Below are 21,860 nucleotides of genomic sequence, written 5' to 3'. Positions count from 1 at the left end.
GGCGAATTTCGCCGATATATTGTTCCGTGACCGTAAGTATCCTAAAAAAAACAAACAAATTGCTTTAAATCAAGGGCGGGCAAAAATTGAGGGTAATATTGCTATTTTGAAATATCAGAGAAAAGAAGAGAAGAATTCATATTTTGGGGGAATGAGAGATAAAACCTTTGAAAGGGGAATGAGAGTAAATAGAGAATAAGTGAGAGACACCACAAAGAACATACAAACAAGCCCAACGGCTATAATTTAAAACGGTAATTTTATTACAACGGTCGAATGTAGAAAATCATTCCCATATCAGTTTGCTCGTGCAACCGCTATTTTAAAACTTCTCTCGCTCACAGAACCTCTGTCTCTCGCTTCGATTTTCTTTGTAAGCTCTTTGCTCATCACTGAGAGCAATTTTTTCTCTAAGCTTATCTTTATCGGAACTTACCTTGAGAAGTAAGATGACTCAAGATCTTTGGAATGGCCCTCCAGGTTTCAGGCCCTGCAAATCTGCTCCTTGTTCACCAGCGAAGCCTATTGGCATCTCCAGAACTCGCTCAGAGTCTTTCCATATGACGCATAAAGTCCCAGTAGGAGACACTCCCTATGTAAAGGCGAAAAACGTTCAGGTTAGCGCAAGCTCTTGTGGGTTTTACAGATTTCCTAGTTTTTAAGTTTTTGTCTGTATGGTATAATCTCTGGTTTCGTTGGTGGAAACTCATTTCTATTTTTATTTCAATGGATTAGTTGGTGGATAAGGACCCAGAAAAGGCAATTCCTCTATTTTGGGCTGCAATTAACGCTGGAGACAGAGTTGATAGTGCTCTTAAAGATATGGCTATTGTGATGAAGCAACAGAACAGGGCTGAAGAAGCAATTGAGGCTATTAAGTCATTAAGAAGTAGGTGTTCAGATCAAGCCCAAGAGTCGCTGGATAACATTCTTCTGGATCTTTACAAGGTTCTTATCTTTAATCTTTACTTTGGTATTACTGAATTGATCGCTCTGTTGGATTAAAGAGTATTGAGAAGAGATTTTGCCTTTCCCCTGTAGAGATGCGGAAGATTAGATGAACAAATTGCACTTCTAAAGCACAAACTGTACTTGATTCAACAAGGAATGGCATTTAATGGAAAGCGTACCAAAACTGCTCGATCTCAAGGGAGGAAGTTCCAAGTTTCCGTGGAACAGGAAGCCACTCGTCTGCTGGTAAAAAAAATCTCTCAGTTTTCTTACGTTCGTTCTGTATGAAACTCTTTTATTCCTGTGTGGTTTGAAGTGGAGGTGAAAATGTTGCAGGGTAACTTAGGATGGGCACTAATGCAGCAGAACAACTATGTTGAAGCAGAAGATGCCTACCGACGAGCCCTTTTGATCGCACCAGATAACAACAAAATGTGCAATCTAGGCATCTGCCTGATGAAACAGGGGAGAATTGCCGAGGCCAAAGAAACACTCAGAAGAGTGAAACCTGCTGTAGCAGATGGTCCAAGGGGCGTGGATTCCCATCTAAAAGCCTTCGATAGAGCTCAACAGATGCTCCGTGACCTCGAATCAGAAATGATGAACAAAGTGGTAGACAGGATAGAACAGAGTAGGCTCTTTGATACCTTCTTGGGTTCTTCTTCAATTTGGCAACCTCAGCCTTGCAAGGATCCCTCTGTCCTCCCGTCTGTAAAAACAACGATGACAACAACAGGGCAAGATGAATTTGCTGATGAGAATGCGGACTCCAACAGAATGACTAACCAGGGTTTCATGCCATCACAGAGAAGCTTGAAACCTGCAATCCCATCTGGGAATTTGCTCAACATTGATGCACCACCTTTCTATTCATCAAAGTTAATAAATGACCAAAGTGAAGACCTATTTCAGGATCCTCTAGGTCGACTCAAGAGAACCAGGTCTTGTAATGCTACCCCTTCTCTTGTTGGGCTTGAACAAGCACACGACTACACAAGACATCATGTTACAGCAATTAGTTTGGAACAACCAGAGCACAAGAGTAGGAGGTGTTCTTCTGAAAATGAAGAAAATGAGAGCAAGTGGGCAGATTTGTTGCCAGATAACAAGGACTTTGAAGAGGCCATCATTGCAGCTGCTCTTGGTTCACCTAAAGCTACATCCAAGACTACTGCTAACAATCCAGAGATAGACAACAGGCTAACAATTCTCCGCGATATTACACTTTCCATGAGAACCAGAGGCATAACATGGATGGGATAGCCAGACACCATTTATCTGATTCACTAGTTAATTTTTGTAGGATGGAGATGAACTTTTTCTCCTCAACTCCATTGCTCAAGGGGGGGGAATGGAGTTTATGACCAGCGGCTGGGTTAGGTAATAGAAGTAAAGTAACTTCCATAGCTTTCTTGTAAATTCATTGACAAAAAGCTTTATTCTTTTTGGCATGCACAATTATTGTAATTGATTCTACCAAAAAAAAAATTATTGTAATTGAAAATAAGGTGAATTAGTTTAATCCAATCGATATTCAACTTTCCCAGTTTTCTTCTAACCAGTGATTAGTTTGTCTGTTTATTTATTTACTCTTAATCTATTCCAAGGGCAACATAAGGTTTCCAAGAAATATCCCATCTCTCGTGACAGAACACTAGAAGGATTCTGTTAATTTCCTACAGCAGAAGGCTTTTAGAGCTATAATATTCGAAACCCAGATAGAAAGTGTTCAGTTATAGCTTTACACTGGAGGGGGACGTTTAGAATCCCGCTTAGCCTCACAGATTAGTTACATTCAAAGCTGAAGCCCAAAATGCTTACTGTTGTATCAATCCAACAAAAATGACAATTCCCATTTGTAGATACGAGCTTTCCATTCAAGTGATTATAGAAAGGGATGCCTAAGATGTGCAAACAATGCACTGAGACAGCAACCCACTTTAAATTTACTTGATTCTTTTGTGAGCTTCATAATACAGGCAGAAAGTTCAGTTAAAGCTTAGCCTCAGTAATTAGTTACATGCAAGCTGAAGCCCAAGATGACTTATTGTTATAGCAAATATGAAATGGAATCATCAGTTCCCATTTGTATATATGAGCTTTCCATTCAACTGATACAGAAAAGGATGCCCAACATGCAAACGATGCATGAGACACAACCCACTTTAAATTTACTTGACTCTTTTGTGAGCCTCATACAGGTAGCTCAGGACCACCACAGCTGCAGCAACTGCAGCTCCAACTGCGCTCTGTGCCAATATGGTTCCGGCCTTCACCTCTGATTTATAACCAGATGATTTTGGGGTAAACCCCAGTTCTGAAAGCTTCTTGTGGGACTCTGCGTAGTCTTTGAAAAATGCATCCTCGTCCTGTCATGAAAAAAGCATGATATTTACTTTTGTAACTGAGCAATGATTTGAGAAAGCCTAGTTTACAACAAAGAAGCATGCAAATGCTCACAGCCTCATGCACCCCACACACAGCCTGCCGAGCTTGAGTCACACACAATCACAGAAGCTAACAGATAGGGATTTCAAGGTGTGTTTCACCCTTATGACTAAGAAATAATCCCATGTTACCACCAATTTTGGTTGAAAATGACTTCATGGCGTGAACGTCTATGCTTATCTTAAGAAGCATGGGGAAAATGATATTCATCCGCAACAATTCATTTTGGCAACACGAAAGCATTAAAAATAAGTGGGATATCACAATTCTCAACATCTTGTCCGAAAAAATACAGATGGGAACTGCACAGCCAATATTACACACACACACTTTTTACTTTGGGGTATAGTCAATTTTTTTTTTATACTTTATTGGTGCACAACAACTACCACCTATAACGGTTAGTGAACTTTGATGGAAAAAATTAATTTTGCCCATCAATCAAAGTTGGGATAAGCAATTAAATTTGTTATTTCCCAAAAAACCAGAAGTATATGGATTATCAGACTTTCATATGCAGTTTTCAGTTGCCAATGTATTGGATGATAGCTGAATAAAGAGAACCAGAGTGCTTAGTCGAATTAGAAAGGAACATCTCCCTAGGGCAAGTTGGGTCAGCCATGACGACTAATCAATTAAGGAAAATGCCATGGGTAAAATGGGAAATTATGACTGTTGGGTGGATTTTAGACAGTCCAGATAGGCCACTCTTCAAGTTTCTGATTCAAATTTAACCATATATTTTCTAACTTGGCATATCCCCATGCATCATCCCCATGCACCCCAATGGAACCAACCACCAGGAACTCTCCCATCCAAGATTTCATAGCTCTATTTTGCATTTTGAGAACCCTGGTCCCTGGGTAATCTGGAACTCGAAAGGTGAGCAGGAGAACAACAAGTCATGTGGCAGATTTTGTATCGACCAGATAGGCTTATCTAGTTGTACTGCCCTCCCAGTTCTTATTTGTTGGGGTCCAAAGTCAGACACCTTGTGTCTTCCGAAATCAACACATCTTTGTAGCATAAGTTGGTGGCAACAGGAATATGTCTGGTATTTTACAAATTTTAAATTTAGGTTCTGTTGTTTAAGAGTTTCTACTAACATGAGAAGACCATGATAAAAAAACCATCCATTTTGGAGTCGCAGAGAGTTTAAATTTGAAGAAAAGACACAGAAAAAGCATCTATCGTTACTCATATTTTGTTTCATATAAAACATACAGTGATCCTTAAAAGACACAAAAACAATTGTACCTTTGCATACAGCTCAACATAGCGGCGGAATTCAGGATCCTCCAATAGGGCCTTGTCGGTGGGAAGCTTTAATAGCCCCTCAGTTTCCCCTTTTAGCAGCTCCCTGGTTACAAATTTTAATTGTTATACATAATATGGCAACCTCACGTCTCCAAATAAAATAAGGATAACAAGAGTTTACGTCTTACACAAAGTAAGAATTGTCAAACTTCAAGGGTTCCTCGGTCCAAGGCCCCTCAAAGCCTGACCTTTCTGGATGTGCCCTTCCCTGCAGCAACAAAATCCGACCAAATTTAATTGTTGAATGCATGAGACACACAATTATGCATATAACAGAGATGCAAAATTCTAATGATCAATACCAATGTGTGTCCCCCAGACAGTGCCACTATATCCTTGTCATTCAAACCCATCCTATAAAACACATCTCTAAGATGTGGTGCACCTGCAACCAAAATTGGAAAAAGATGGGTCAACTCCTTTTGGGTGTTCTATACACCCCCCATTATATAGATATGGACATTTAATGACGAATGACAACAATGATGAAGTTAATGGACAAGGGACAAGTTCCCACATCTTGATGGTTTCATCAGCAGTTTACTTAAACGGTAAAAGCCCATTTACATCCAACCAATTTCTTCCCTTTAGGGCAAGGAACAAGTTCCCAGGCACCAGTGTCCAACACCTGCATTTCTTCTGGCATGGCAGCCTTCCACTTTACATCTTTGGTGGCTTCTTTACAATCTTGTAGAATAGTGATTGAAGACAAGCAGGAAGCAAAAGCCCGATGAAAGACGATAAAGATTCATAAGAGATAGCCACAAACAGGATGTTATCCTAATTACAAGAAGCTCTAATATGCTGTAGGTTTTTTTTTCCTCCCTCCTGGCAGCAGGTAGCCCTTTCTTTATGGCTTCCACAATATTTGAAGGAGTCCTCTCCAAGCTAGCCCTTTCTAAGACTCAGACACATGATGTGGTCCCTGGTTTATACCAATTTCAGAACAAATGGCTTGGAATGACGTGACTTGTCATTAATGATATAGGTTGTCTTTATTTACAATGTGGTTACAAACCTAAAGGGGTAAAAGGGTGCAAAGAGCAATACAAAGTAAACCCTAGTGTAAAGTGCTAGTATTCTAATCCCACAGTTCTCAACATAAATAAAGATATTTCAGAGAGAAAGGACCAAAATGAGATGAGTTAGAATCTCGAAGCACACTCATAGAAGTAACAAACCAGTAGAATGTCATAAACTCATAAGTTACCAGGGTTTGCAAGGTGCAAAGGTCTGATGTACATTGGAAAACAAACAAAGAGGACCAAATTTCTACTGGAACACAATAAGAAGTATTCAATCTGTACGTGATTTGGCAATCTTACATCATGATCATAACCATTTCAACAATAAATTAGTCACACTTTCCTATTATTTGGCAGCGCCTTTTTACCCTAGACCCAAAGAACTTTTGGGAACAAGACAAAGGGCAATCAAAAGAAGGTTACATGATCTGAATACACCTATAGAGGTTTCATCCAGGCTGTCCCTTTAAAATTACTCTTGGGATCACTACAACTCAAAATGTATTAGGAGTAACTCCAAATGGGATACGGATATTGACGGTGGTGAAACATCTGAGGAAGAAGACAGATACTGCCCAACCATTAAGTTGACAAAGGAAGAGAAGAATAGGTTGAGTAAACCCTGGAAACAATTGATAATTATCAGGCTAGTTGGGAGGCATGCGAGCTATACTTTCCTCTCTAAACAGTTGATTCAGTTATGGAGACCGACTGGCTCATTCGATCTGATAAATATAGGCCATGAATATTTTATCGCCAAATTTGGTTCTGCTGAAGATTACTAGAGAGTACTCACTGATGGACCATGGATCTTGGCAGATCATTATCTATCAATGAGAAGGTGGGAACCTGACTTCAATCTGGAGTAGGCTGAAGTCAAAAAGCTTGTAGTGTGGGTTAGATTTCCTGGTGTTTCCATTGAATATTTTGACAGAATTTTTTTGACAAACCTTGGCAGAAGAATTGGCAAGGTGATCAAGGTTGATTCAACAACAGAGGCGGCCACAAGAGGTAAATATGCTCGCGTCTGTATCGAAATTGATCTTAGCAAACCCCTACTTTCTAAATTCAGGCGGAAAAATAGAGTCTACCAAATACTTTGTGAACCATTGCACTTATTATGTTTTCATTGTGGAAAGTATGGACATGCAAAAGAGCAGTGCCCAATTCTCATTGAAGCCCAATGAGCGGAAGATGAAGCTGCTGTGCATGGTGAGTTGCAACTACCAGGAACCGCTAGCAAGGGAAGGTAAAAGACTGCACCTCCGGATACCCACAGTCTTTGGATGCTAGCGCAGAAACCAAAATTCAAAAGGAAAAATACCGGCATAGGCGATGCTAGTGGAAACGATAAAGGAGTCCACCATGCTGAGGGCTCGAATGATCCACCAAGGAGTGCAGCGACTGGATCAAGATTCACGGCACTAATGGTGGAGGAAGAGAATAGTGGGTTGGATAAAGACTCTAATGAGGCTAGGGATAGCACGTTTCCACCACATCAGCCAACAAACCCTACTCCCAGATACAATGTTCATAGAAGCAATCAAAGGGCAACAGAAGAATGGATGGATGAACTACCAACGGTTCAGAATGACTGGTCTGGGACACAAAGAGAACCCATAATGAGCCAAAACCAGAGACAAAACTACGTCCTACCAGGAGTCCCAAACAATGCACAAGACCGAATCAATCAAGGGATAAGTAGAGAAATCATTCAAGAAATGGATCCCAGGGCAAGTGTGGGAGCTAAGGAAAATATAAATCCTGCCATGCATGCAGGGATTCACCCAGGTGTGAGTGGATGCAGCTCGGGTCTAAGTAAAGGCAGAGAGGGAAACAACCTATGAGAAAACCACCAGATAAGGAAAACCACATGATGGAAATTACTCCTCATGTGATAGAGGATGTGCAAGCTGATATGGTAATTGATCATACTGAGAAGGATGAGAGAATGGAAGAAGGGGAATTTCCCCAACAACTTTGTTAAGTTGATTTTATGAAGATTATGTGCTGGAACGCTAGAGACACGGGAAGTAAGATTTTCTTGTCCACACTAAAACACTATAGAAGTATTTATAAACCTGACTGTATTGTGATACTTGAACCACGCATAAGTGGCATTCGAGCTGAGAAGGTGATCAAGAAATTAAAGCCATTTGCTAGTTTCAGAAGTGATGTCGTGGGGCTCTCGGGCGGCATCTCGTGCACGTTCATGAATGATACTTTCAAAGTTCAACTGATTCGAAAGCATCTTCAATTTCTTCTGTTAGAGGTCTTGGACCCTAATAATAAAAAATGGATGTTTCCTGCAGTGTGCGCTAGTCCATCTGAAGAAAACAGAAGGATTTGTTGGAATGAGTTGGCTACTCTATCCAGTATGTATAAGGAGCTGTGGCTAGTAGCAGGGGACCTGAATGACATACTAGAAAGCTCGGAATCAAGAGGAGGTGCAGTAGTGCCTATCAGGAGGTGCGAAAAAGTTTCGTCATGATATTAATAGATGCAATCTGATTGATATGGGTTTTATAGGTTCTAAGTTCACCTGGAGAGGCCCTAAATGGGATGGTTATAGAAGAGTCTATAGACACCTTGATCGTGGGCTTTGCAATGCAGAATGGTGCATTCTATATCCTGAAGCAGTGATTAGGGTGGCTCCTAGAATTAAATCAGATCACCACCCGCTGATTATTGAGCTCAGTCCCAGTGATCAAAGAATGTATAGGAAGAAGTTCAAATTTGAGGCCATGTGGCTCACACATGATGGATTTGCTCAAGCGGTAAAGGAAGGTTGGGAAGATAACACAGCTCTGCCAGAGGCACTTACCAAACTTCAAAATCTTTTGGAAAAGTGGAACATCCATTCTTTTGGGAAGCTGAGTGCAGTGAAATGAAGAATTCATCCGAGATTGGATGGAATCCAGTGGAAAATGTCAGCTGGACACTCCAACTCCTTAATAAATCTAGAAAAGAGTTTAAGGGCTGAACTTGAAGAGGTGCTCAATAGAGAGAAAATCATGTGGGCCCAGAAATCACGGAAAATGTGGATGCTTCATGGAGACAAAAATATTAAATATTTTCATAACTCTACCATCATTCGACGAAGGCGAAATAGAATTGCAGAATTTAAATCTGAAGAAGGTGAATGGATTCATGACACACAAACTTAAAGAACATGTCACAAACTACTTTAGAGGTCTTTTTACAGAAGATCAACGACACCATTAGGTACTTCACTCTATCACAGGGGGGATGTCACACACCCAAGAGCCTACGCGGCAAGGATGTTCGACCGGAAGAGAAGGAAGAGATTTAGGAAAGAGGTTACGACCCGATAAGTCAACTTTTATGTCCCTTCTATTTTCTCGAAAAGGTGCTCAACCTCGACGCAGATTTCAAGGGCGAGTTTCGACTGCGTTAATCAACGAAATTGATTAATGAACTAATAATAATAATAAAGGCGTATTATTCTTACTTTCCAAATTTAAATTCTGATTGGCTTTCTATCCTTGATAAAAGTAGAAGAAGATGAAGTGGTCAAACTATTTAGCCCTTGAAAGCACCAGGGCTTAATGGTTTTCATGCAGCATTTTACCAACAATCCTGGGATTATTTTTTTTGGATGATTAAATAATTCATTACCAAAGAGAATAAAAGAAATTACAAGAGCACAAGAGACAGAGCCTAGACAAAGCGAGAAAGAGGCCCCAACTAACAAGCAACCTAAGAGGCAATGAGCCTAGCAATATTACCTAAGAGCAACAATTAAAGCAAACTAGTAAAACAAGCAAAGGAGGCCCAAAGCCAAACTAAGAAATAAACAAGCGACATCAAGCCAATCAACTATTTAAGGGCAACAATAATAGCAATCTTTGAAGGGACTAAGTCACAAGCCAAAGATTTGGAAGTGTGAGCGACGATGAAGACCAGGAAAGAGGGGTTGGAGGAAGAGGGATAGAGGTGGAGAGAGGGTGGTGATTTGGGTAATGAGCCAAGAAATCCCTAACAGGGGAGGGGGAGGGATGAGGAGAGGAGCAAGGCCCATGGGCCAAAGGGCCCAAAATGGATCAAATAGGTGGGGGTATAATGGGTAAAGGATATTGATTGTGGGAGAGTGAGAGAGATGGTTTAGAAGCGGTGGAGAGAGGCCCCCGGAGCTGGTTTTCGAAATGGAAGGTTTGAGAGGAGGAAACTGGTTGACAGAGTGCTCCGAACAGGAGATTTCACGGAAGAGGGAAAGCAAAGCTCGAGGGTCAAGGGAGAGAGGCGACGCCTCCTGAAAGGGAGGACCATCTACAGTCGATGAAGGAACAATATTCCAAGCAACGACAAGGGAAGCAGTGGCTTCGACTGCAGAAATCTGACAGAGAACCTTGAAGAGGGGAGTTGTGCATGGATTTGTCACAATCGGAGCAGGTTTTGGCCGAGATCTACATCTCTGGTAAGAACTAGCTACCGGCGGCGAGCAGAAATCAGAAATCGCTAAAGTTGAAGAAGAGGGATTAGGCTGAGCGACGATGGTAGTAGACTGAGCAATAGGGGATGAAGAGGGAGTCGAAATAGGAGTAAAGGAGATTTCCCTGAAACCAATAGAGGGTAAATGGAGATGAGCAACAACGGTTGCAACGGCTACTTGAGTAGCAAAGACAGCATTGGCTTCATCAAGATTTTGAGCAGTGGCAGCAACGGTGCTTTCGTGGTTTTGAGCATCAGTGGTGGAAACAGCTTCAATAAGGTCTGCAGTGATGGAGCCAACATGGTCTTGAGCATCAGCGAAAGCGGTAGCCTCTACTGGGTTATCAACAATGGCGATGCAAGTGGAGAGGCAACATCGGACATCTACTAGATTTTGAGCAGCAGTGGTAGCAATGGAGCTTTCGAGGACTTGAGCGACAGCAATGGCGACAACTTCTTCAGGGACAGTGTCAACAGCCCATTTGGTCTTAAGCAAAAAAAGTACATCATTCTCCGCCTCCAATGACACCGGTTGAGGAGAAGAGTGAGAGAAGAAAGAGAGGAAGAGCGAGGAGAAGGAGAGAAGGAGGCGAGAGAGACACAGCAAGGACCACTAGCATTTCTCCACCTCCAAAACCGCCGGATGGGGGGTAGCGGTGATGGAAGATGCTCTCAGTTGAAAGGTAACAGTTTTGCTAGTGCGCTTGGGCCGAAAAAGAAACCTGGTGGTAGCGGAAGTATTCGACTTGGAATGTCGACGGAGAGTTACAGTCCGAATGAAATGGCAAAAGAGAGTTCACAAGAAGGAAGTTCTCCTGGGATATTGTTAGACCAAGAGTTTTGCAAGTAGTAAGAAATGGCTTTGATGGAATGTAAGACCCCAAGTTGAATGCAATCTTATTAGCTCTCATTCCCAAGGTAGATAAACCTGAAAGAATCACTTAGTTCAGGCCTATCTCTTTGTAATGTGAGCTTTAAGATAACCACTAAGGTGATCACTAATCACTTGAAAGAATTTATGCTTGCATGGGTTTCTCCAAACCAAGTAAGTTTTGTTCCAGATAGACACATTTCCAGACCAAGTAAGTTTTGTTCCAGGTAGGCACATTCAGGAGAATATTATCACAGCTCAGGAACTATTCCATACGATGAGGAAAAATGCAAATACACAGCAGACTATGGCAATAAAAATTGATCTTGAAAAAGCCTATAATCGAGTGAGATGGAATTTTATAGAAGAAACTTTGATTCTGGCTGGTGTACCGGAAGGTTTAATTAAGGTATCCATAACCTGTATTACCTCATCTAGCTTAACTGAACTATGGAATGGAGAGACAACAAACTATTTCAATCCATTTAGGGGAATTTGACAGGGTGATCCTTTATCCCCTTATTTGTTCTATGTATGGAACTTTTAACGCACTGCATTCAAGATGCAGTAGCAGAAGAGGGGTGGAAACCAATAAGAATAGGTAGGAAGGGACCTTCCATATCACATTTGATGTTTGCTGACGATGTGGTTTTGTTTGCAGAAGCGGCTTTAGATCAAATCACGGTTATTAACAATTGTTTGAATAGATTCAATATTTCATCTAGAAGTAAAGTAAGCGCCGCCAAGACAAGGATATACTTCTCCAAGAATTTGAGTAGGGATAAAGCCAACGGATTGACTCGAGCAAGTGGCTAAGTAGAATTGAAGAAATAGGAAGATATTGGGAGTTGAAATATGGAATGGGTGTGTAAAAAGGAAAAACTTTGAAAATATTCTTTCCAAAGTAAGGGCCAGACTTTCGAATTGGAAGGTCAATTCTCTCTCCATGGCGGATAGAATCACACTTGCCAAATCTGTAATCTCCTCTATAGTCTATACCAATATATTTGATGCAATCAGGCCAATCCCTAAAGGTGTACCACATGAGGTAGAGAAAGCGGCTAGGGGCTTTATTTGGGGAGATTCACAGAACCAAAAGAAGGCACATTTAATTAAGTGGGAAGCAATTTGCAAACCTAAAGAAGAAGGAAGCTTAGGTTTCAAAAACCTTATCAAAGTGAATGAAGCGTTTCCAATGAAATTAGTGTGGAGCTACCTAAATAGAGAGACATTGTGGGCTTCCATTCTAGAAGCAAAGTATGATGGCAATAGAAGGAAGGATCGGTTCACCACTCTTCCTGGAGATTCACCTATCTGTTGGGCAATGACAATGGTAGTTCCTTTAGCACTTAAGCAGTGTCATTCTTTAGTAGGAGATGGAACGTCTATACCTTTTAGGAAGATAACTGGCTTGCACCTGAGATTAGCCTAAAACCCCTGGCACTAAACTCGATTCCAAGGAAGATGGCTAGAGAAAAAATGTAGATGTATACTATGAGAGACGGTAGTTGGAACTGGAATCGTATTTACTCTAATTTGCAATTAGAGACATGCACATAGATCCTGAATGTTCGCCCGCCTGCGATAGCAAAAGGAAGAGATATGCTTATTTGGAAACCTTCATCGGATGGCTGCTCCTCTGTGCGATCTGCATATGCAGTCCCTAATGATGAACTAGTACCGGCTACTGCAATGGGAAGTAAATATTAGAAAGAGCTATGGAAGCTAAGAGTCCCTTATAGAATTTGCTGTTTTTGGTGGATTGTAAGCTTTGATAGATTGCTGACAAATGATCAATTGAGAAAAGTGAGGCTTCAACATTACGGCCTCTGTGGATTCTGTCTTAAAGAACCTGAAAGTAATATTCATTCTCTCAAAGACTGCCAGTATGCGCAAGGAATTTGGTGCTGACTCGTGCCAAGCCAACACTGAAGGTGGTTTTATGGCTGCAGGCCAACGTTTGTGGGGTAGCAGCAAAGTGGAATGGAGGATGGGCGACTATGTTCGCATGTACCATGTATTTACCATGGAACTGGAGAAATCAAGAGATGTATGAAGAAAACTACAGCAAACCAGGGAATGGAGCTGAAATAGTGAGGGATTATCACGTCCAGATCAGCACTTACTTGGAGTATGAACAGAGTTACGACGACCACGCTGGAGTGTCGAAGAATACTTGAAGGGTGGCAACGACTAGAGGTGGGGTGGATTAAATGTAATGTTGATGCTGGTAAGATTGGGTATGGTTGTGCCAGGTGGGTGGACTCTACAGAAATTCAAATGGATCATTTATGGGAGGTTTTGCTAAAAGCGTGGAGGGAGATAATGTAGTAGAAGCAGAGTTAATTGCAATCCATGAGGGTGTCAAAGTAGCAATTGAACAACAGATGCTGCCACTCCTTGTTGAATCAGATTCTGCAAAAGCAATCTCAATCCTCAAGCCAGGTGTTCAGGTTCAAGGAAAGCTAGCAGGTTGGGCCCACACTCTGAGAGAGATGATTGCTATCCATGGAAAATATTGTTTTTAAGTATGTGTACAAAGAGTCGAACTATGCTGCTGATGGGATAGCCAGGGAGATTAACTCATGAAGGAAACCTCTTGCTATACCCAAAAAAGAAAAGAAGAAAAAAGAAAAACATTGCCATTATAATGCAACCTAGGGCCTGACAAGAATCCAAATATAAACTAGATTAAGTTTCATTAAGTTCAAAAAAGTTTAGGACCCCTGGGGAAGCAAAGAGGACTTAGGACTGGTTAGTAAATAAATTTAAAGGGGAAAACAAAGACTAATCTGGAATTTCAGGAGTGAGGATAAAATAGAACAAGGCCCTAGTTTGAGAAATTAAAACTCCAGCGAAGGAAGCTCTTCAAGATACTTATTTGCAAGAATATTGTAATTACTGCAAGACAAAAGGCCAATGTAGTTCAGGTTCACCTAACATTGAAGCCGTTCACAACTAGGTGCCTTACTCATGGTGCATTGTGATGTTCTCTTAGGCCCCCGTGGTAGCGCAAGGCTACTAACTTCTATGATGGGGTACAGAACACCATCAAGGTGAAAGAAGGCCAAATTTATTTAACGTTGCCTTATGTGTTGACAGGATGCCTCATCAGAGTCGAGCAGGAAAACCAATGTAGTTGATATTCGTGGTTGGACCGGACTTAAACCATTCTGGGAACCCAGAGTCCCACACCAAAGAGACTAGGTCCAAACCTAGATTTTGGTTCTGTAAGTGGCACTTGAAATTTCATTGAGTGGTTTATCACTAAGGTGATTCACTGCAACCCAAACTTTGGGTTTGGTAACACAGGGATGCATTATGACTGTACTGGATGAGCCCCTGTTTTCATTGAATGAGAAGACAACTGAGCAAGTAATCCACTACAAGACAATCTCAACAGAATGATTTATTCATTAGGCCACAAAATCAGGCAAAAGTGCATCCCAACAAATGGCTAATAATACATGTAATTGTCGAGCAGGTCATCTGATTTGTACTCCAACCACGTTGAAACAGTCCTTAATAAAAGGAGTCAGCTAAAAAAACAGAAACTTCTCATGAATGTCACTCATCAATGTAGTATTGACAAACCTTTCTTAGCATCTGGAAGCCGCCCTTCTTTGGGAGAAATCAATGAATCCTGATGCAAATATGAAATTTGTTACTCAGGAAAAGCGAGATGGAGCAGCCTCATTTTACCATGACAGGTCAGACTAAGATACCTTTCTACCAGGAACGAAATCAATGGTGGGGCCTCCAGTGACCTCAACAGCGACAACTCCAGCAAGCTGTCAAAGAAATCAATTAATCATAAGGTCAAAAGTGTTCCTTAATGGATTGCAATACTATCATACATGTTCTGTATATTAGTAGAAAATATCAATTCAGGCTAGTGTTGGACAACTAGCATTGCTGATGAAGGGCATAACAGCAGGAGAAATAGAAGAACAGGAAAATTTAGTCTGAAGTTCATCTGGCCCAGATGTGAACCAGTTTTCTGGTTCCTTTTTTGTCCTGTGGTTTCTATCCTGGTTCTCACTGGGACCTGAATCCTGGGGCTTGATTTGGGCTGTTATCTATTAATTTTTATTTTACTACTATAAATTGACTTCTGCTTTGTTTCAGTTTGTCAATTTCCTAGCTATGTTTGGAAACCCCCAATTACAGCTACCTATTTGGAGGGTTTCCCAGCCAGTTAATCTTTTCCTTTTCAGATCAGGATTGGTTGAGGCCTATTCCAAGTAGAGTCTGATCTGTCCAGCATTATTCTATATAAGCAAAGGCAAAGGCCCACCACAACATTTCAATGAAGGAGAGTTTGTAACTGTGCAGGTCTAAACCTCTGGATTCAAAAGCAGCCATTTGGTGTTCCTGAATGGTGCTGCGGTGGATTCAGTAGCATGATTTCAAATTTTCAATAGATTCCAGGCCTTCACTAAGGTGCATCACTGAGCTGGTTTTCTATCATATCTTTCAAGTTTTACCTATTCATTTACTAAACATGTTAGAATTTCAGTCTCAGCATATATCTTGCTAAATTCTTGCCATCAACTGGTTTTTCTACAACTCAGTTCAGTTCTGTTTGATTCTCGAAACCAGATATATTGCTAGAATCTTAGTACAGTTCAACTTCCGAAAAATCTGGATTTTCTGAAATTATTTCTTATTTTCCTAGATCGAAATACTGCTTAATTATATAATGTTTATTTAACTCATTAATTGATTTCAGCTATGAACCCTTAAGCCTTTGCATAGATGTTGCTACTTTATTTGGCTTTCCAAGTTTCCTAATCAAAGTAGCTGTTATATGTGAACAGAATTCTTGTACCCGACTTTGAAGATGGGATGCACTAAAATATTTTGGTGGGCGACCCAAATGACCTAATTTGTGAGATCTCTCACATCAATGATTTTGGTTTTGGATGGGGGTGCAGCCGTGCAGGGGCACAGCCCCAACAATGAGGTATGATCTGACCCAATGGGTCTACCCCTTCATCCAATTAGAGTCTTTAAATATGTACACTATGTTCTCTTATGAAGTCAGTCTAAGATTTGGGATTTTCATCTTAGGGTTTTGGGTGGGAGTTTTGTAACCCATTCTAGTGATCGGTTGAGAGATCTCCATTGTAATTTTGCTCATACATAGTGAAAGTTCTTCTTGTTCGCCCGTGGACATAGTACACCGTGTCAGTGTGTGAACCATGTTAAATCTCTATGTTCCTTCGATTTATTTATGTTTCTGTTTGTGTCATGGTTTTTCAAAATGTCTGCCTAAATGCCCGCCTAGCATAGTTGTTAAGGCATTGCCTAGGCATCCAAGCGCACTTGGAGGCCATAAGGCGAGTGTCGCTTTACTTGTAGCCCATAAGGTGGTCACCTCAGGCACCTCAGACACCCTGGACCCCTAGGTGACCACCTTATGGGCTATTTAAAATCAAAATACTAATGATGCCAAATCAAAGGCAGAGAACCCAATGCCAATTAGATTCTAATTGGAAATTAACTACTGGTTGGAACTACTATGTATATTTACAGTGATGCTACATGGGATCAAATTATTACATTAACCCAAAAAAAAGGGAAAAAACTATCAAGTGACTTGAGTTTAAAGCATAAAGACTCTAGACTCAATTGTTTCATGTCCTAAAACTCTCGCACTCTCTTCCTCTCGATAGCCGACGACTTTTAGCAACTTTGATCTTTCATTACTCTCTCCGGTGACTTCTTTCTTCTTCTTTTTCCCTTTTTTCTTTCCAAAAAAGCTGGTACAAGCCTCAAAACTCAAGTTGCAGCAGCAGCGACATTCTAGCGTCTTTGCATGGCATCATCTCAGGCGAAGGTTGGCGATGATGTTTTCTTCATTCTTTGTGTTCTTTTCTTTTTCCCCCTTCTTTTTTCCTTTAATTAGTCCGTGATTTTGTTAAGGCTAATAATCTTAACAAAATCAATCATCGATTTGTAGTAAACTCCAGCAATCTTTTGGGTATTTGTCCACCATCTTCTTAAGCGACAATATGTCTCCGGAATTTTATTTATTTATTTTAACTTTGTTTCCAAAAATGCTTAATCAATATGTTCTGCCACTGGGGACTTCGTATGACCTATTATTGAATACCCTTATGCTCTGATAGTTGCTTTTGAGATTCTCTTAGTTTCCTCATTTTGAAAAAGAATTAGAAGACACTTAGGTGCAAATCATGAAGCTTTGTGACTAAGCAAATGGGTTGTTGAAAAATTTGGGATAAATGACATGACATTTGAATATTTGATTAGTTCAACTTCAACATAGAAGCTTCATAGATGTTTAATTGGCTTTGTGGTTTTTACTTGGGATTTTGATGATGTGTTTCTAGTAGTTTCACAAAATAAAAATAGTAAATGTGGGTGTCAGGGATTTTATCAACACAAAAAAGTATTAGCTGGACTTTTTGATCACTTGTGGTGTTTGTAACTCAGATCTCAAGTCTTGGCTATCTTTCAAGTTAATTATATGGTATTATTATTGCTAGTGGGGGTGAAGCAAGTTATGATCCCTGTAAAGACCCAAAGAGAAAGACCAAGTCAAATGACTCAGGGTGGAAGTATAGGTATTGGCCAGATGTGGCAAATAGGAATACATTCAGGTGCACTTTGTGCAACAAAGAACTTAAAGGAGGAATTAGAAGATTGAAGCAACATCTAGTGGGTGGATATGGGGATGTTGCAAAGTGCACCAAGACCACTGCAGCAATTGCCTAAGAGATGAATGCAGTGTTGTCGAAAAATAAGAAGAGGGCAATTGTTACTGATTTGGATGATGAGAAGTATGATGATCTTAGCAAGTAAGTGGAGAAGAACATCCTACTCCTACCTCTATTGAAGGAGGGACAGTTCATAGTGTTGGGTCTGAGTTGTCCTCCAAGAAACAAAGCTCTAGAACTGCAGCAAAGAGATTGAAAAAGTGCCCTCACTAAGGCACCAGTAAGGGGTCCTACGGATATGCACATTAGATACACTCCTAAAGCAGTTGTTGATGACAGGAGGGCAAAGGGTACTACTCAAACAAAAATCTTTAATAGAATGAGATCCTTAGAAGAAAAGTAGTGAGTGGATCACATTGCTGATTGGATGTATCAGTGTGGTATTCCATTTAATGCAGTTAAAGTTAAAAGCTTTGAGGTGATGGTGGAGTCTATTGCACAATATGGTTATGGGTATAAGCCCCCAACTTATTATGAAGTCTTATTGAAGAATGCAAAAGAAAGAACGATGGAGATAAGGAAAAGTTATGAAAGGTACTGGAAGATGTATGGATGCACTGGGAAAAAGGGTAGGCATCTCATCAATTTTCTAGTGAATTGTCCAGAGGGAACATTTTTCCTTGGTTCTGTGGATGCATCTAGCTATGTCCAAGATGCAAAAATGCTTTTTCAATTGTTGGATAGTAAAGTTGAAGACATTGGGGAAGAGCATGTAATTTAAGTGGTGACGAATAATGCCTCAAATTACAAAGTAGGAGGGGCATTATTATTGGAGAAGAGGGTTACATTCTATTGGACTCCCTGTGCAGCCCATTGTCTTGATCTAATACTAGAAGACATTGGAAATTTGAAACAATATAAAAGGGTGATAACTCAGGCGAAGAGAATAATCACATTCATTTATAGGCACACAAGATTGTTAAAGGCCTTAAGACAAAAGACAAATGGCAGGGATCTTGTGAGGGCTGCAATGACTAGATTTGCCCCTTTATTCTTAACACATTAAAGTTTATTGACACACAAGGATGACTTAAGGCACTTATTCATTTTTGGGAGTGGACAAAATCCAATTTGTCCAAGAAAGAGGCAGGGAAGAAAGTAGTTAAAACAACATTTGCTACTACATTTTGGCATGCTATGGAGGATTGCATTAGAGCATCACAACCTCTTATGGTTGTATTAAGGATTATAGATGCTGATGAGAGACCCACAATGCCTAAAGTGTTTGTAGCCATGCAAAAGGCTAAGAGAAGAATAAAGAAAAATTTTGGAGGCAAATAACAACTCCGAAAAAAAGTCATACAAATAATTGATAGGCGATGGTAGTGTCAAATGAAAAGACCTCTATATGGTGCAAGCATGCAGCCAAGGCGGTAAGGGGACCAAAGCGATTGGAGCTTTGTCTAGGCGATTAGGCGACAAAGTGGCATCCAGGCGGCAATAAGGCAACCAAAGCGGTTGGATCAAAAATTTTCAATATGACTACTTTTAAGTTGATAAATTTCTATTATAAACTAGACAAACATTTAAGAATCACATTCATAAAAAAAAAAACAAGCATTCAAGAATCATAATTATGAAAGATTATTCAGAAAAGTACACAAGCATAAGTTCATCTCATCAAGCATCATAACATATGACTATAAACTATATCAAATTATAAGTATGAAAATGAAAGTAGTAATTTTACATGTTTACTTACCTCTATGATGGTGTGATGCCAAATAAGTGCCTTATCCATTTAATGATTCATCGATTCCCGCTTCCAAAATGACTATCCATTAAATTTGTATACGGCTTTGTAGAATAAAACTTGATTTGTTTAAAAATCAAGAAAAATATTATTATGGACACAATGTTAAAAAGACGATTGTTTTTGCGTCTAGGCGGCAATAAGGTCGACAAAGCGGGAAAAAATGCATGCTAACAAAGCGGTTCAAAACAAGGCGGTTGAAAAACCCCCTTGTTGCCTAAGCGGACGGTTTGAGAACCATGCGTGCAGCATTATTGTTGGACCCTGGGAGATTCTATAATTTAAATGTTGTGAATGATTGTGAGTTGATTAGTTATCTCCAAACTTATTTCAATGAAATTGTCATAAGATTATTGCCTAATGTAAATCTATAAGATAAGGTATTGCACCAGGCAAGGGAATACAAGCAAGCTAAGGGTCCTTTCTCCACAAGTATGGCTATTAGACAATTTACAACTATGAGTCCTCGTAAGTTTTTACTTGTATGTCTTTTGTTTTTAGTTATACTTATTTTGTTTGGAACTCTAGTTTTATGTTAATCTATTTTTAACATTATAATTACTTGATGGGATACACATGGAGGAAATGTTTTTAAGCTTACAAGGATTGCATGAAGGATACTAGGCCTTTGTTTTTCCTCCTCTGGTTGTGAACAAAATTGGAGTGCATTTGAGTTTGTAAGTATTAAGTGATTTAAGTATTTAAAATACTTTTAAATTTAAATTTGGAATAATAACTTGGGATTCTCTTCAATTGCTTATGAACTCAGATTCACACCAAAAAGAGGAATATGCTAGAACATAATCAATTGAATGATCTAGTTTTTATTTAGTATAATCGCCAACTTCAAGAAAGGTTCAATGAGAGGCAATTACAGAATAGAAATTATGATCCCCTACTCCTTGATGAGCTTGACTGGAGCAATGAGTGGATGGTTAGTCAGCTTAATGATTTAGTCCATCCTAAGGGTGATCTTACTTGGAGCACTATTGAAAGAGCTATGGAGGCATCTGTATCACTTGAGGGTCTATTCAGACCGAGGAGAGGTCAACCAAGTGAATCAACATCGGTTGGGAGTTAATTTACGCTAAACCCGTCATAGGTCTTTGGAGATGGTACTTGAGGAACATAACTCAGAGTTTGATGGAGACATGGAAGAAGTGGAAGACTTGAATGATGATGAGAATATTGTAGATGATTAAAGTCTGAGGTCTAAGACAAGTACATCTTCAGAGCAACAACAACTATGAGAAGATCTCCCACTTGCTACCAATTTGTTTGATGAAGATTATAACTAGTTGATCTATACTTTTCTATTTGGAATTTTGGCTATGGATATGGATTTTTATTGGGAATTTTGGTTATGGATGTTTTGTTATATTTGAGATTTGGACTTTGGATTTTAGATATAAGTGGGATTGTTTGCTTAAATATTTAAAACTTCAAATTTGGATATTTGGCTATATGTTTTGTTTCATTTTCTTCTTCTACTAATCAGGATATTTGGCTACATGTTTTGTTTCATTTTCTCCTCCTATAGTTCTATTTCCTAATGGCGGACAAGGATATTGCTTGGCAACATGGAGTCCCTATGGACGTAAGAAGACAAAAGTACAATGCGTAACTACTATGGTAGAGTCATCCATGGAGGTAAAAGAAGATTCAAGCAACACTTGGTGGAGGTTATGTAGATACACCCAAGTGTTGCCAAGTCCCTCCTGAGGTGCAAAAAGCTATTGCTGAAAACTTGTATCAAGTAGAGTTGGCTAGAGCTCAACAACGTAGAGGAGCTGCAGGACCTGGTGGAGTTGGTGGAGCTGCAGGTGCTGGTGGAGGTGGAGTTGCAGGTGGTGTTGGTGACATTTAATAAGTTATGTTGTCTACTTCTTTTGCTTATGCATCTATGTATTTAGTCCCATTTTATCGTATCTTGATTCTAGAATTCAATTGTTAATGATAGTATGATACTTGTAATTTATTTAGGAATTAGGACCTAGTTCATTACTATGTGTGGTTTGTAGTATGTTGGATGACTTAAGGTAGGCTAATGTTAGTTCTTTTATTACATAAGATGTGATAAATTTATAATGAACTAGAGTGTATGAGATGTACACTAAAAATTTCATTTAAAATGCCTTGGCTGCCTCAAAAGCGCTTTGGAGGGTGCCTCTCGCCCCTCCCCTTTGCGGGCCCACCCCCCCCCCCTTTCCCCCCCCCGGGGGGCCCCCCCCGGGGGGGGGGGGGGGGGGGGGGGGGGGGGGGGGGGGGGGCCCCCCCCCCCTTCCCCCTCCCCCCCCCCC

The 21,860-nt window shown here is 40.2% G+C and overlaps 2 protein-coding genes across 2 annotated transcripts in view; one reads left to right on the top strand and one right to left on the bottom strand.

Moving 5' to 3' along the window:
• The first annotated feature begins 322 nt into the window (after nucleotides 1-322).
• On the top strand, nucleotides 323-2,589 carry LOC149015308 (protein POLLENLESS 3-LIKE 2-like). The gene is made up of 4 exons (XM_089155004.1): nucleotides 323-617; nucleotides 736-948; nucleotides 1,042-1,197; nucleotides 1,288-2,589. The coding sequence occupies exons 1-4, from the start codon at nucleotides 450-452 to the stop codon at nucleotides 2,212-2,214; spliced, it is 1,464 nt and encodes a 487-aa protein (XP_089011130.1). The 5' UTR covers nucleotides 323-449; the 3' UTR covers nucleotides 2,215-2,589.
• Nucleotides 2,590-2,805: 216 nt separating this feature from the next.
• The window catches only part of LOC149015307 (putative L-ascorbate peroxidase 4, peroxisomal), a 50,000-nt gene continuing 30,945 nt past the window's right edge, over nucleotides 2,806-21,860 (bottom strand). The window contains exons 5-10 of the mRNA XM_089155005.1: nucleotides 14,790-14,855; nucleotides 14,659-14,707; nucleotides 5,019-5,101; nucleotides 4,845-4,924; nucleotides 4,657-4,759; nucleotides 2,806-3,320 (exon numbers count right to left, since the gene is read on the bottom strand). Coding sequence (XP_089011131.1) covers nucleotides 3,123-3,320; nucleotides 4,657-4,759; nucleotides 4,845-4,924; nucleotides 5,019-5,101; nucleotides 14,659-14,707; nucleotides 14,790-14,855 — 579 coding nt within the window. The 3' untranslated portion in view covers nucleotides 2,806-3,122. The remainder of the gene's footprint in view (nucleotides 3,321-4,656; nucleotides 4,760-4,844; nucleotides 4,925-5,018; nucleotides 5,102-14,658; nucleotides 14,708-14,789; nucleotides 14,856-21,860) is intronic.

This window comes from Hakea prostrata, chromosome 5 (assembly GCF_041222555.1).
Source record: "Hakea prostrata isolate BN-2017 chromosome 5, UWA_Hpros_2, whole genome shotgun sequence".
Taxonomy (NCBI): Eukaryota; Viridiplantae; Streptophyta; class Magnoliopsida; order Proteales; family Proteaceae; genus Hakea; species Hakea prostrata.
The sequence above is the reverse complement of the archived record's forward strand: the minus strand, read 5'-3'. Positions and strand labels throughout refer to the sequence as shown.

Bases quoted from the DNA above. Each gene is read 5' to 3' on its own strand.
- LOC149015308 (XM_089155004.1), top strand. From the start codon at position 450: ATGACTCAAGATCTTTGGAATGGCCCTCCAGGTTTCAGGCCCTGCAAA. The intron at 618-735 runs GTTAGCGCAAGC...TCAATGGATTAG, and splicing joins TAAAGGCGAAAAACGTTCAG to TTGGTGGATAAGGACCCAGA. The intron at 1,198-1,287 runs GTAAAAAAAATC...AAAATGTTGCAG, and splicing joins AGGAAGCCACTCGTCTGCTG to GGTAACTTAGGATGGGCACT.